This window comes from Callorhinchus milii, unplaced genomic scaffold, assembly GCF_018977255.1.
Source record: "Callorhinchus milii isolate IMCB2004 unplaced genomic scaffold, IMCB_Cmil_1.0 Scaffold1, whole genome shotgun sequence".
Classification (NCBI taxonomy): domain Eukaryota; kingdom Metazoa; phylum Chordata; class Chondrichthyes; order Chimaeriformes; family Callorhinchidae; genus Callorhinchus; species Callorhinchus milii.
This window is the reverse complement of record NW_024704742.1, coordinates 70,771,284-70,787,302: the sequence shown is the minus strand read 5'-3', so window position 1 is coordinate 70,787,302 and position 16,019 is coordinate 70,771,284. Positions and strand designations below refer to the sequence as shown.

The 16,019-nt window shown below is 44.4% G+C and overlaps 1 protein-coding gene across 1 annotated transcript; it reads left to right on the top strand.

Moving 5' to 3' along the window:
* The first annotated feature begins 19 nt into the window (after positions 1-19).
* LOC121850578 (G-protein coupled receptor 151 protein-like) lies at positions 20-9,901 on the top strand. Its single transcript, XM_042342938.1, has 3 exons — positions 20-161; positions 5,906-6,023; positions 8,851-9,901. Exons 1-3 carry the CDS (start codon positions 20-22, stop codon positions 9,899-9,901), a joined length of 1,311 nt encoding a protein of 436 aa, XP_042198872.1.
* Positions 9,902-16,019: the final 6,118 nt, after the last annotated feature.

Genomic DNA, 16,019 nt, shown 5'->3' with positions numbered 1-16,019 from the left:
GTGTGCTCTGTGACGCAGGATGCCACAGGGCCATAGTCAGCCGCCGCGGCCACCAGCTGTAACTGCAGTGCATGCGTGCATAAGAATATGCTCTGTGACGCACAATGACCCAGAGCACAACTTTGACTCGGCGGCCACCAGGTGTAACTGCAGTGAAAAACGTAAAACTGAAATCCATTTTAGGTGATAACTCATGAACGATAGGAGATACCTGAAAACAAATATGCCTGTGTCACTCCCAGACACAAGACCTTTCCGATGAGATATAAATCATGTCTCTAAGTCAATCGGTTATTGAGATCCTTCTTGAAGCGTACACAGACAGACATTGTTGTTTTATTATTATAGATGATTGTTATGTTCTCAATGTGTAGAAAACTCTTTTATTCTCAGCTCACAAGTTACAAATCAAACAATCCAACCAAAAACCCTTCAGTCAGTAGTCAGTGGGTAATAAACAGACTGTATCATGCCCCACCTTTGTTTTGCATCATTAACACCTCTTTAACCCATCATCCACTGTCCTCTACCCCATTTTCTCCTTTATCTTCCTTGTCCTGCCTCCCCCCTCTCTGTTAACCCTTAAAAGCCTCTCCCTCCCAACATGCCCCAGTTTTGATGAAGGGTTGTGGACCTGAAACGTTGACTTACTTACTTTCCTTTCTTTTTTTCACTTTCTGCCTGACCTGCTGAGTGTTCCCAGTGACTTCTGTTTTTGCCTCATATATCCGTTTTACACTCCCATCAGTCTTTGCTTCAAATTACCTCAATTACCACCCTCGGTAGCCGTGTCTTCAGCCACTATGGCCCGAGGCTCTGGAACTGCCTTCCTCACTCCCTTCGTCTCGCTTCCTCCCTTCCCATTTTCAGGTCTCTGCTGAAGACCTTTCTTTTCGACTGCGCCTTTGGTCACCTTCCTCCCCCTCCCCCTGGCTCTGCCCCGGGATCCTAAACTGTAAAGCACTTTGAGATGCCGTCCAGCATGGAGGGCGCTATATAGATCCAAGTTGTTGTTGTTGCTGTTCAATGGCAAATCCCCTCCGAAAGCCCCCTGTAAAACAACCTGGCGTGCGCACCCACGCACAACCACACGCACTCACGCCCGCCCTCCTATCCTCCACCACTCAATACAGCAAGCTACTAGTGGAGGTTTGGGGGGAGAGTGCAGTAGAGAAAGCAAACAGGAACCCAGCGCTATAACATCCATTCAAAGAAAAATTGTTTTATCGAAGGTGCTGTCTTTAAGAATTAGACATTAAAATACGAGGTGCCGTCTGTGCCCTGTTAATAAATCCTTGCATTTGATATGGCACCTTATCACGTCATTGAGACATCTCAAAGCGCTTCACAGAATATACAACAGCAACAATTTGCATTTATACAGCGGCCTTTCATGTGGGGTAGTGTCCCAGAGCCTTTGATATTGTACACTTTATATTGTAAAGTGGATTGACTGTATTTTCTGGGTAAAACAATGGTAGCCAATTGCACACAGCAGTGTGGATTGAAATTATTCAATTATTCCTATTTATTTTTACAGGATTATTGCCATCAGAAAGGAACTGTCAATCGATTAACAAACATTTTCCTATTTCCTACTGCTAAGTAAACAGAGGCATATGGAGTAATAAACTTGCCTAATATTTTGCCCTGCCCGGGAATCAAATTCAGATCCTCTACTTGCAAGGAAAATGCTCTAACCACTAAACTACAGGACTCCACAGGACTTAAATCTTGTCTTACCCAATACAATACGGGATTCCACTCGACCAGGCATTGCAGGCAAATTGGACTGAATGGATTCCTCTTTCACAGACGTGATGAGCTTTAAGTGCTCTGGGACGCTGCTCTGCTTGAAAGGTACCATGTAATGTAAATGCAAATTGATGTTGTTTTTGTTGTTGCTGTTGTTAATGGCCTACATTGTTGGAGGCATTATCCATAGAATGAAACGTTAAACCAAGGTCCCGTTTGCGTCTGTTCAGGTGTTCAAGATCCCATGGGCCTACTCAAAATGAATTTCTCGCTCAATGTGTCCTGACCAACAATCCCCCAAATAGAGTCAGTCACTCCATGGCTGTTTGTGGGATAATTTATACTGGCTGCCACATTTCACTTTACAGTTTATCCTGTGAAGCGCTTTGAGGCGTCTCAATGTCGTGATAAGGCGTTATATCAACCGTAAGGATTATTATTATTATTCCCTACCAGACAAAGCAGTTTACTGGACCAGATAGAGATGAAATAACACACCCTCATACAGCCACCAGGTAGTCTTCAAAGCAGCTTGAGAGAGCTCCCCAGCGCCCAACCATCTGTTAACACCACAACAATCTCCGCTTGTGTTCTAGGGATTGTCAGTCGCTGCCGCCAGCTCCTCACCTCGCCGCAACCCCCCCAACCCCCACCCTCTCTGTTGTCTTCTTCTAAAAATGGAGCTCCACTAAGCCAGAAATAGATTGCTGTGCTGCCAGCTCAGTGAGAAATAACAGCGGGATATTAAACTCAGGACACTTACAACTCAAGACATTGACAGCCATGGAGTTTTGCTGGAACAAACTTCCATTATAATAAAAATAATAATTTTTACTATTATCCCAAGACCTTCCTCTTTGATTACGTCAACAGAACAATTCAAAAAGAGAAGGAAGTTTCTCTCTCCTGGCGTCCTGGCCAACAATCCCCCAAATACAATTAATCACTCACTTCAAGGCTGTTTGTGGGACACTGTTGTGTGCAACTGGCTGCTGCGTTTCACCCACAAAATACACAGTCACTACACTTTACAATATATCCTATGACGTGCTTTGAGATGCCTTGATGACATGATAAGGCGCTACACCAAATGCAAGGATTATTATTATAATATTACTGGGAGGAATCTTGAAAGGAATCAGGGCAGGTGGCCAAACACAACAACACCAGCGGATGTTTCTGAGCTAAGTTCCATCCCATTTGGCAGAAATGAAAGGGCAGAGTTTTTACTCATTGCCTCCCACCACTTCAGAGACGTAGGGCAGTTTTTCATCCCATCTGTTGGAGTTGGAGCCCTGGCTCCAGGTAGGTAAGCATGTCCGTGTAAAGAGAAAGGTGCTCAGCAATTGCGTGCCAGCCTGGTTCAGTCTGTAACCCTCTCGCCTCTGAGTCAGAAGGTTGTGGGTTCAAGCCCTCACATCAGGACTCTAGGTTAATGCTCTAGTGCAGTGCTGGGGGGAGCACTGGCTTGTTGCAGATGCTGTCATGTGTAAGTTAAAATAAATAATAATTTGGTCACTTTTCACAATTGGCTGCTGTATTTGGTTCATAAAATATAGTCAATTAATTTTACAGTACATCCTGTGAAGTGCTTTCAAACATCTCAACGACGTGATAAGACGCTATATCAAATACAAGGATTATTATATTATTATGAGCTATTCAAAAAGAAAAGGAATTTTCTCCTGGTGTCCTGACTATTAATCCCTCGCCTTCTCCCTGATAAAATTGATCACTCACTTCATGTTTGTTTGGGGAGATGTTGCTGTGTGCAAAGCTGGCTGCCACGTTCGCCTACAAACACAGTCACTGCACTTAACAGTAAATGTCGTGAAGCACTTTGTGAAAGGTGCTGTATCAAATGCAAAGATTATTACTATTATTCCAATAATCAGTCCCTCTTGTCTTAATGGACTGCGGAGCCTTGCTGGCCCGTGACAAGTAGAGACCTGGGTCAGACAGCGCTCTGTGGGCTTGTGCCCATGATTGTCTTCCCCTCCCCTCCTGCTCCCCCCCGGCACCGAGTTCCCATGGCTGCAGAGTTGTCTGCTGGCACAGATTGGTTGCTGTATTTACACATTTCACAACCACAGCATTTAGACTCACACTGAGACGTCTCTGGTTCATGGACTCGCCAACATCAGAAAATCACAGATTGTTACAGCACAGAGGGAAGCTATTTGTCCCACTTTATCTGTGCCAGAAGTCTGTTTAGTCTCTCACAACCCTGTCACTCCCCATCGTGTCTATGCTGGTGCTCGCTACCCCACTGGAGCTCTCTACTCTAATCCCATTCCCTGCTCTCTCCCCATCATGTCTGTGCTGGTGCTCCCTCCCCACACTGGTGCTCTCTATTTTAATCTCGTTACTCTGACTGACAATCTTACAGTTAAATTGATCATTGATTTCCCACCTGTTGCTGTGCACAAATTGTTGCTGTGTTCAACTACAAATGATAATAATAATAATAATAATACAAATATACAACAACAGCAACAAACAACAACAACATTACATTTGTATAGCGGCTTTCACATTGGGAGGATGTCCCAAGATGCTGGACATTCAGCTTTTCAGCCCCGAGCTGGGGGTCGGGATCTGGGAGGGTGGAGGGCAGCGGGGAAAGAGGGTGATTGAAAGCACGGTCGAAGAGGAGGGTTTTGAGACGGGTCTTGAAGGAGGCAAGGGAGGGGGTGAGGCAGAGGGACTGTGGGTTGGAGTTTCAGTCGGTGGGGGCAAAGTGGCTGAATTCCGCCCGCCAATGGTGGGGCGGGCGAGGCAGGGGACATGATGCAGGCCGGAGCCTGCTGAGCGGAGGGAACTGGCCGTTTGGTAGGGGCCACTTACAGTAATTAATACACTGTACAGAAAACTCTGAAAGACTTTGAGACATTTTGACCAGCGTGGTGTTAAATGGAGTCCCGGAGCCAAGTGGTTGGTGTGCTCGCCTCACAAGCGAGAGGACCTGAGTTCGATTCCTTGGCGGAGCCAAACCTTAGGCAAATTTTCTTACTCCGCACGTCTCTGCTTACCGAGCAGTAAGTAAGAATGTTAGTCAATTGGTGGATCATTTTTTGGGGATAATAATCCCTCAAGACAAAATGTGGTCATTCAATCTATGGCTGTTTGTGGGTTTTTTTGTGTAATTGGCTGCCGTGTTTCACCCACAAAATACATAGTGAATCCAATGTACAGTATATTCTGTGAAGCACTTTGAGACGTCTCAACGACATGATATTATGCTATATCAAATGTAAGAATTATTAAATACAGAGAATGTTGTTATTGGTATTATTTTTGTGGGCTGGTCAGGGCTCAACCATTGTAACTGCAGCAAAGGAGAATCTCCCTACCCCCTGACTTTGTTTGAATGGTTTTACCTGGAAGCTGAGATTCATGGAACTGGCATCAATTACTTGGATTCAGGATCAGCAGTTGAAATCACTTGAACAAATTTGGGAGGGAACATAATAATGATAGTAATAATGCTTACATTTGATACAGCACATTTCACATCAGGAGGACGTCCCAAAGAGCTTCACAGGATATACTGTAAAGTGTAGTGACTGTGCATTTTGTGGGAAAACGCAGCAGCCAATTTGTACCCATCAATATAATAATAATCCTTGTACTTAATATGGTGCCTTATCACATCATTGAGACGACTCAAGGCGCTTCACAGAATCAATTGTAAAGTGAATTGACTGTATATTTTGTAGGAGAAATGCGGCAGCCAGTTGTGTACAGCGGTGTCCCACAAACAGTCATGGATTGAGTGATCAAATTATTGTTGTTATTTATTTATTTTTTGGAGGGATTTTTACCTCCACCGGAAACCGATCCACTAATTGACTAACAACTGGGTTCCTACTTACTGCTAAACAACATGTAACAACAAGATAAACAGAGGCGTGTGGAGTAAGGAAATTTGCCTATGGTTTCACCCTGCCCAGGAATTGAACTTGGGTCCTTTCGCTTGTGAGTCGAGCGCACTAACCACTATGCTACAAGATTCCACAATCTCGTCCCATTGTACACTGCAGAGCAGTGATAATATCAGTCTCAAAGCTTTAGCGATAAGACCGTCGTCTTTCAATGTGATTAATGTTTGGCAAGTAACCGATTTCTTCTCCTTTGATTCACTTAACAGATGCTCGTAGTTTGCAAGAGCCTGATGCAATATTAGCTGTTTTGTACAAAGATTTTGTAACTAGTGATCGAGTCATGACTATCAACTTGGGTCTCCGCCGAGCTGAACTGGCTCCAAGGTGACATGCTCGGTAAAAGAATGTTGGGAATCAAGCCCATCCTCCATGGTGACACTCCACCCAGTAACAACAATAACTAATAATTTTGTCACTTAATCTATGACTGTTTGTGGGACACTGCTATGTTTAATTGGCTGCCGTATTTCACCCACAAAATACACAATCAATTTGTTTTACATTATATTCTGTGAAATGCTTTGCGACGACTCAACAACATGATAAAGTGCTATATCAAATGCAAGGATTATTATTATTATTAAAATCCTGCGAAGAGGGTTTGAAACATCTCAACGACATGAAAAGGTGCTACATCAAATGCAAGGAATAATATTATTATGACTATTACACATCCCTTTAATATTCATCCTTATCAAGCATCTATCTCCCTCCCTTTTAAAAAAAATTAACAGACTCTGCTTCAATTTGGATTGATGACAGAGAATCCAAGTTGTCACCTCCCCTTTAATTTCCCTCTTTATCATTGTCTTAAATTTGTGCCCGGTCATAACTAACTTGTGACGAGTGAAATGACCTGTCACTATTCACCCTATCATGATCCTTCAGAATCATCAAGACTTCAATCAGGTCACCTCTTAATCTTTTTCTATATAGAGACAACACACAGCATAATGAAATGTATTCCACAGAGACACATAAAATAAGTCTTTAATGGTAGGACTGACACTATTGAGATTGAAATTCCATTTAGGTTTACTCTATTAATACAGGATTTAAGTAATAATAATTTGGTCACACAATCCATTCGCTGCTGCATTTCGCCCACAAAAATATACAGTCAATTCACTTTACAGTGTATTCGATGAAGTGCTTTAAGGCATCTCAATGATGTGATAAGGCGCTATATCAAATGCAAGAATTATTATTTCAGAACAGAGACCGGAGGATCTGAAATGTTTTCCATTGGAACAAAAACGATTGAGGGGTGACATTTATCAAAGTCTTTAAAATGATGAGGGGTTTTGGTATATAGGCAATCAATCGGGAGACTATATTTCCACTGGTTATTGAGTCAGTGACTAGAGGGCATCAATTTAAGACAGTTAGTAAACGAGCAAATGGGGAGGTTAGGATTTTTTTCACACAGAATGGTTAGGACATGGAATGTCCTGATGGAGAGGTGGTTCAGGCAGAATCCATTTTAGTTTTCAAAAGGGAACCTTTATTTACCTAGAAAGGCATAAACTGCAGGGGTGTGGGGAAAAGGCAGGTAAATTACAACAACAACTTGCACTTATAGCACCCTCCATGCAGGGTAGTGTCTCAGAGTTGATTGACTCTTGAAAACGAAATTACGTATGAAAGGATTGCTCTTTAAAAGAGCCAGCACAGACACAATGGGCCAATTGGTCTTCTGTCTTTAAGTATAGTTGATTAACGGATCGCTTTTCTGGGATAATAATCCCTTCAAAAATAATACTAATAATTTGGTCATTCAATTCTCGATAGTTTGTGGGACACTGCTGTGTGCAATTGGCTGCCATGTTTCTCCCATAAAATGTACAGTCAATTCACTGTACAATATATTCTGTGAAACACTTTAAAATGTCTTGAACACCATGATAAGGTGCGATATCAAATGCAAAGATTATTATTATTTATGGGACATTGCTGTGTAGAAATAGGGTGCTGCTTTTGCCTACAAAATACACAGGCAATACACTTTTACAGTAACAATCCTGTGAAGTGCTTTGAGACATTTTGATGAATTTAACAACAAAAATTTGCATTAATATAGCACACTTAATGCAGGATAGCATCTCAGAGTGCTGTAAGATACAAAATCAAATACAAAAATCATTATTAATTTTGTCCTTTGGATGAGACGTTAAACTGAGCTTCGGTCTGTTTCGTTTCAGGTGGATGTTAAAGATCCCGCGGCGCTATTCAAAAAGAAAAGGGAGTTTCTCTCTCCTGGTGTCATGGCCGACAATCCCCCAGATAAAATCGTTCATTCACTTCATGGCTGTTTGTGAGACTTTACTGTGGGTAAACTGGCAGCAGCATTTCCTCCACAAAATACACAGTCACTACATTTTACGGTAAAATCTGTGAAGCACTTCAAGTTGTCTTGAGGACGTGGTAATAATATTAATCCTTGCACCTTATTATATCGTTGCGACGTCAAGCGCTCTGGGATGCTGCCCTGCACGAGGAGCGCTATATAAATGCAAGTTGTTGTTGTCTCAAAGCTCTACACAGAATATACTGTAAAACTGCTGTATCAAATGCAAGTCCTATGTGTGGGACAATTCATTCAGAAAGAGTTAGATCACTGGAGAAAATCTGGACCCTGGTGGAATTTCTCTCCCCTGGTAGCTATTGCTGAGAGACCCTGGCACACTAAGAGTTAACAATCCTGGATGCCAATTGAGTGCTTCCTGACTCAATGGGCGGATTGTAGGAGTTAGAAATCTATTTCTCAGAGAAAATGCATAGACCTCCCCCTTTGCTTTGACGTGTCCTGCTTACGAGAGTCTCTGAGCAAACCTGCCTCCTCCCTCTGTCTCCCTATCCACCCTCACCTCCTCTCTCTCTCTCTCTCTCTCCCCCCGTCACCCCTTCCCATCACATCCCAGCCCAGGCTGACCACCTGCCTTGCCTTTATGCCTGTTCTGGACGCTTTCAGCACCACAGTTACGGCGGACAGCTCCTCACCACATCACCGCAATGAACATCTCCAGCAGTAGCGACCTGTTGGAGTTGGCCGGGGGATCCCAATATTTGGAGGATGGGGACTTTAGGACCTCTTTGCCTGTAATCCTCGGGGTGATCTGCCTTCTGGGCTTGTCTGGCAATGTCCTGGTAGCGATGGGTTTGACCATGGACCTCAGAAAAGGCAGGAGATCGGCTGTCAACACTTGGATCTTGGTCTGAGCTCCACAGACTTTCTCATCCTCCTGCTTTGCCTTCCAATCCGAGCCGCTGTCTACTCAAAGCCAACTTGGACTTTGGGGCGCCTGGCTTGCAAGTCCTCGGATTACATCCTACAAGCCTTGTTGACCACCAAAGCTTTTTGCCTGGCCGCTTTGGGACATGCAAGTTACAGGCAAGTCAGCCAACCTACTAAACCTGACCACCTCAAGCCTCAACCAGCCACTGCTATCTTGGCTTTGTCTGGCTTAACAGCCTCCATCCTATTGCCCATCCCTCACTGGCTCTTCTCCACCACACAGCAGAGCCAGCTAGCCACCTATTGCTTGTTCCAGGTGCCCAGCCACGGCACAAGGTTCATGTGGGTCTTCAGCAAAGCTTACCCTGTCTTGGCTTACTGCCTCCCACTGGCTTTTTCCATCGTTTGCCCCATCAAAGCTCTCCTGCTGCCCGGAACACCCCAGAGAAATAGGACCATCAACCCAAGATACCAGACCAGGAGGGTTTCCATCATGGTGCTTGCCCTCAGCTTGGCATTTGCTCTCCTAAGGCTCCCAGATTGGATTACCTGGATCTGGCTTAGACACAGAGACACTGGGAGCTCCAAGCCCCCTGTTTCCCTGATGGTCCTCTCCCAAGTTCTACTTTTCCTGGGTTGCACAGTGAACCCTGTGATAGTCTCTGCCATGTCCAGGGAGTTCAGGGATGGGTTGAGGGATATTTGGTCAGCGGTTCGATGCAGGCAGGCACCTAGGAGCACTTCTGAGGAGCTGGAGGGAGAGAGAGAAGGGAAAGGACCAGGGAGAAGAGGAAACAGTGCCTTGGGGCACCTCCAGACCATCTCAACCCTGCAGAATGTGGACATCTGCCAAAGCCCAATCGACCAACTGCTCCCAGATGTTCGCCACTTCTGGCAGGACAGAGAGAACACTAAAGCTGCGGTTGACCAGGACCCGATTCCCTGGGAGCATCATGAAAACGCCTAAAAGGAAGTTTGCAACAGGTTTGATCACACATGTAGCTGAGTTAATAATATTAATAATCCTTGCATTTGATGTAGCACCTTATCACATTGTTAAGACTTCTCAACACGTTTCACAGAATATACTGTAAAGTGGACTGACTGTGTATTTTGTGAGGGAAACAGGAATTTTTAAAATTTTCTTTCTAAGTTACAGATATGTAATATGGAATCATGTAGCGTAGTGGTTAACGTGCTTCAGTGAGGGTACCCGCTCCCCACTGGAGCTCTCTTCTCCAATTCCATACATTTGCTATTTCCCAAGCTCTAATCCCATTCCCCTGCTCTTTCCCCATTGTGTCTATGCTGCTGCTCACTCCCCTCTGGAGCTCTCTCTAACACTTCTTGACTGTATTAATAATTAATAGTGTAAAGAACTAATTAACTTGTATGTTTTTTGCACCTTAATAGTTTAAGACTCCTTAATAGCAATTATTAAATCTGGTAACTGTTTATCTTTGTAGGCAAATGCAGCAACCCCAAGCAGTTATGGGTGAATGGTGAATTAATCTGGAGGATTGTCGGCCAGGACAACGGGAGAGAGAAATTCCCTTCTCTTTTCCAGTAGCGCTGCGGGATCTTTAACGTCCACCTGGACAGGTGTAGATAGTATCTCGGTTCAATGTCTCATTGTGAAGGACAGCACCTCAGACAATGTAAAGCACCATTTTCTCTCCCACCCATACTACTTCCATTGCTGCATTGGTGTGTCAGTATGGAATGTAAGTTCAAGAACATTGCTTTGTTCTCTCAATACAAACTGATAAGGAAATCAAGACCCCAAAATGACAAGGGAAGGGGAGTGGGGGTGTCTAATTTGTAAAAAAAAAGATTCAGGCAGCAAGAGAAAAATGGGGGAATGATAATAATAATAATAATCCTTGCATTTGATATAGTGCTTTTTACGTCTTCTAGACGTCTCAAAGCGCCGCACAGAATAAATTGTAAAGTGAATTTGACTGTATGCTTGTGGACGAATCGCGACAGCTAATTGCACACATGAGTGTCCCAGAAACAGTCGTGGTTTGAAGTGACCAATTTATTATTGTTTTTTTTTGTTGAGGGAATATTATCAGCCGTGTGTAGTAAGAATACTTGCCCAAGGTTTCGCCCTGCCAGGAACCAAACCCAGATCTCTCGCTTGCGAGGCGAATGCTCTAACCACTGAGCTACAGGACTCCATTAGAAAAGGTTAGGAAAGACTATTAGAGAATAGATATTCTGTAAGCGAATATCACAAATTAACAAGCATTGATTGCCTCCACCCCCTATCCTAATCACCCGTCTCTGATTCCCTGCCCTGTGAGCACTCTACAGTGGTGATGCTTTGTGTCAGAATGTGCCCCTGCCCCTCTCTATTGCCCAGGAGGCCTGGGGCCGAAATTTGACACGCAGCTCTTAATACTCATTTCTTGCAGTGTTGAAATGCTTCTGTCTTGTAATATGCTCTTCTCTCTCGTTCCATTCAGTCAGTCAGTCTCCGAAATGGAAAATGTTACTGGTTGCATGCATCCCTCTCTCCCTCCCTCCCTCCCTCCTTCTTCCGTCTATCTTTCTTTCCACTTTTTTCCTTCATTCTGTACTTCTTTCTCTCCTTTTTTCCCCTCCCTCCCTGCCTCCTTCCTTCCTCTCTTCCCTCCCTCCCTCTTACACTCCCTCCTCCTACACTCCCTCCCCTCCCTTCCTCCTTGTGTGGTATTTATTAAAAGGTTTATTCAATGTGTCTGATGGTCACTTTCTTGTGCACTGAACTGCAAATACACAGTCACCAATTACATTTTACACGTGCATCTGTGAAGACTATGCAGGGAGTTTCTCTCTCACGGAGTCCTGACTGACAATGCTTCCAGCTAACAGTCAAACACCTCCTGGCTGTTTGTGACATTGTGCTGTGTACAAGTGGCTGCCACGTTTGCTTAATAATAATAATCCTTGTATTTTATGTAGTGCCCTATCACATAATTGAGATGCCACTAAGTGCTTTACAGGATATACTGTAAAGTGGAGTCATTGTGTATTTTGTGAGAAAAACATGGCAGCCAGTTGCATACAGCAATGTCCCACAAACAGTCAGTGAACAATTTTATCTGGGGATTGTTGGTCAGGACATGGAAAATCTCCGATTAGTGCCATGGGATCTTTAATACCTGAACAGATAGATGGGACCTTGGTTTATGTCTCATCTGAACAACGGCATCGCCGACAATGGAACACAACTGCAGCATTGCATTGGAGCGTCATCTTAGACTATGTGATTCCAAATCCCGACATGGGGGCTTGAACCCACAACCTTATTACTCAGAAGCAAGAGCGCTACCACTGAACCAGGCTGACACATAGCATGCATACAGCATACACAGGAACTACACTATGGCAGCAGTTCACTGTGAAGTTCTTAAAGATGTGCAAAGTAGATCAAACTGAATACTAAATCAACTCTCCAAATTCCATTGTTCTGACAAGTGTCATTTTGTCTTAAAATTTAATAGTGGAATTTTTTTAATCCACTTCTGGTTTGGACGATGTTTTTATTTCTTAAATATTGTGCAAAATTTCACAGGCATGATATCAATCGACCTAGGTTTGATTCCCAGGCGGGACGAAACCTTGGGCAATTTTCCTTATGCCACACGGCTCTGTTTACCTAGCAGTAACTAGGAGCCCGGTTGTTAGTCGATTTGCAGATTGTCTTATGGATCAATAATCCGCTGTGGAGTCCTGGCTCAGTGGTTAGAGCATCGCCTGCAAGCGAGAGACTGAGTTATGGTTCCAGGCAGGGCGAAACCTTGGGCAAGTTTCTTACTCACACACGCTAATAATAATTCCCTCAAAAACCAAAACAATAATAAATTGGTCATTCAAACACGACTGTTTTGGGACACTATGCTGGCATTAGCTGCGCAGTTCGCTCCACAAGATACAGTCAAATTCACTTTACAGTTATTCTGTGCGGCGCTTTGGGACGTCCTCCAGAGACGTAAAAGCACTATATCAAATGCAAGTATTATTATATTATAATCAGTCCCCCAAAAATTGGTCACTCAATCTACGACTGTGGGACACTGCTGTGCGCAATTATCTGCCGCATTTCACTCACAAATACACAGTTAAGTCACTTTACAATATAATCTGTCAAGTGCTTTTAGATGTCTCAACAACATGATAAGACGCTATATCAAGTGCAAGGATTATGGTGTTGAGTGAGCCCCGCATGGCACTGGAGTTGGACCTCTAGAGCATCACAGTGGTTGTCACGTCACAAGCTGTCCTGTAAAGGTCCTCCCCCAAGCTGAAGGCAGATACACAGCTGCTGCTCAAGCCCTAAACCTCCAACTGGTGAAACCATTGCTCAATGGGAAGGGATGTGTGCCCGAGCTGTGGATAGGAAGATGGAGTGGCAATGCTCTCAAACATTTTGTGCTGAGATGTATTGCCCAACAGGAAACTAGCAGGGAGTTCCTGGTATCGACCATCCACCTAGTGAGAGCTCAAACCGTGCTTGTCAGATGACAAATGACCAACTAGTGACTATCCTCTTTGGGGGGAGGTAAGCAGGGTCTCCTTGGACTTGAACTGGCTCCAAGATGACATGTTTGTCAATGTAATGTCTGAATCGAGCCCACCCTCTGTGACTGTCTTTAGTTCAGTTCCTGAACCAGGGGGATCTGCAGTATTCCAGGGCACTGCTGATGGCAGCCCAGCCAGCCTGGCTCATCGCAGGACTTGGCAGGACCAGTCACTGGGGGCGGGAATCCTCCACTCAGCCCTGTTAACCCTGTAAGCCAAAGCTCCAAAGGGTAGGGTGGTCCTAACTGGACTAACAATGGGAATCTTGCCAGACAGGGATATCAATGACTAGTCGTGTGGTTCAGCTGGTTATACTCTAGCTGTTATCCCAACACATACTCTGGGGTCCCCAAGCATTCTCTGGGATTAGAGAATGTACATTTCTTTTGAAACATTGTAGGTGACATACATATGGGGAACTCTGGTCTGGTTTGGATTCTCTTAAGCACGGTGATGGGTTTCTGCGTGGGTCGGCCACTCAACTGACAAAAAAACACTCTCTCATTCTTAATTTTGCTACCATTCTCTATCTCACATTCTCCCTTATTCTTTCTCACTATCTTTCGTTCTGTCTCAGTCTCTCTTATTGTCTCACACTATTTCTCTCATACATTTTATTCTCTCATACTCTCATTCTTCTTCAACTTCTCTCGTTCTCTCTTACACTCTATCATTCTGCCCCACTCTATCTCTCAAACTCTCATTCTCACACTTTCACTCAGTCTCTCTCAGCCTTTCTCATTCTCTCTCGCTGTCATACAAACTCTTTCACAAACACTGTGTGATGATAGTGTCTCTGTCGTTCTCTCACTGATTCCCTGTCTTATTCTCACCCTCTGTGTCTTGTTCTCTCTTTCTCCTTAATTCTTCCATGCTTTCTTCTCTCCCACACTCTCTCCCTCCCTCACTCTCATTCTATCTCTCACTCTCTCTCCCTCCATCACACTCTCCCTCCCTCACTCTCTTTCTCTCCCTCACTTTTCTCTCTATCCCTCACTCACATTCTCTCTCTCTCTCTTGTTCTCTTGTACTTGTTTTGCTTTCTTTCTCTCTCAGTCTCATGTCTTGTTTCTTCTTTCTCATTCTATCTTGCTCCCTCTCCCCCTCTCATTCGCTTTTCTTCTCTCTCTCTCGTTTTCTCTCACTCCCCCTCTCCTTAATTCTCTTAATCTTTTCGCCCACAGAATACAGTCAATTCACTTTACAGTATATCCTGTGAAGCGCTTTGAGGCATCTCGATGACGTGATAAGGCGCTATATCAAGTGTAACGATTATTATTATTATTCCCTACCAGACAAAGCAGTTTACTGGGCCAGATAGAGATGAAATAACACACCCTCATACAGCCACCAGGTAGTCTTCAAAGCAGGACAAGCAGCGGGAAAGCTTGCCAGACAGCAATATCAATGGCAAGCTCTGCAGTTTTAGCTGGTTGGGTTCCAGCATTTACCTCAACCCACACTCTTGGGTCCCCAAGCCTTGGCTCTTGCCAACCTGCACCCAATACTCTGGAATTAGGTAAGCAGGATGTGTCCCTCCAGGGAGAGAGTCCGCTTTCCTTTCCAATGAATATCTTTGGAATTTCAATGTGTAGGTGGGATGCATGGGAATTCTCAGTTTGGGTTTGGAGACTCTTAAGCATGGGGATGGGTTTCTGTATGTGTCAGATACCCGGCTGACCAAAAAAAACGTCTCTCTCTCTCTCTCTCTCTCTCACACACACACACACACACACACACAGCCCTGACATTTCAAAGCTTTGATCTAATCTCCCAGCCTGTGTTGAGTTGCGAGCAATCTCAAAGCCTCCCAGGGCTCCGCTGGATCAAAAAACAATGAAATGATGTGATGTGATGTTTACAGACAGGAGGACTAAGGAAGAAAGAGATTTGACAGCATGGTGCCTGCAAGATGTGTGTCTGCAGCCTTAGGCAGTCGTCATAGCAACTGCAAAGTACCGTTTATAGACTCACATTCTGGATAAAGGTTATTCAATAAAATGGGTTTCCATTTATCCTGATCCCTGTGTGTCTGTGTGTGGGTGGTGGGTGTCTCACAAGTCAACTGAGGCAAATAATATCAACTCCAACTTCACCTGTTAATCACAACAACAACAACAACAAGACTAATTTCACGTCGGGAGGACTTCCCAAGGTGCTGGATCACCTCTCCATCCCTCACTCCCTCCCTCATCCCTCACTCCTTTCCTTAAAGATCCTGCGGCGTTACTCGATAAGACACGACAGTTTCTCTGTACTGGTGTCCTGGCCAACCATCCCCCAGACACAGTTGGTCATTCATTTCATGGCTGTTTTGGGGACAATTTGGCAGTTGAGGTTGGCACCAAATACTGCACTGGTCGCAACAGCAAATTCCATGTATAGTGCCTTTCACTTTGGGAGGATGGCCAAGGTGCTGGACAGTCAAGGTTTTGCACTCGAGCTGCGGGTCGGAATCAGGAGGGCAAGAGGGGTGGGAGGATGGCTGAAGGCATCGTCAAAAGGAAGGTCTTGAG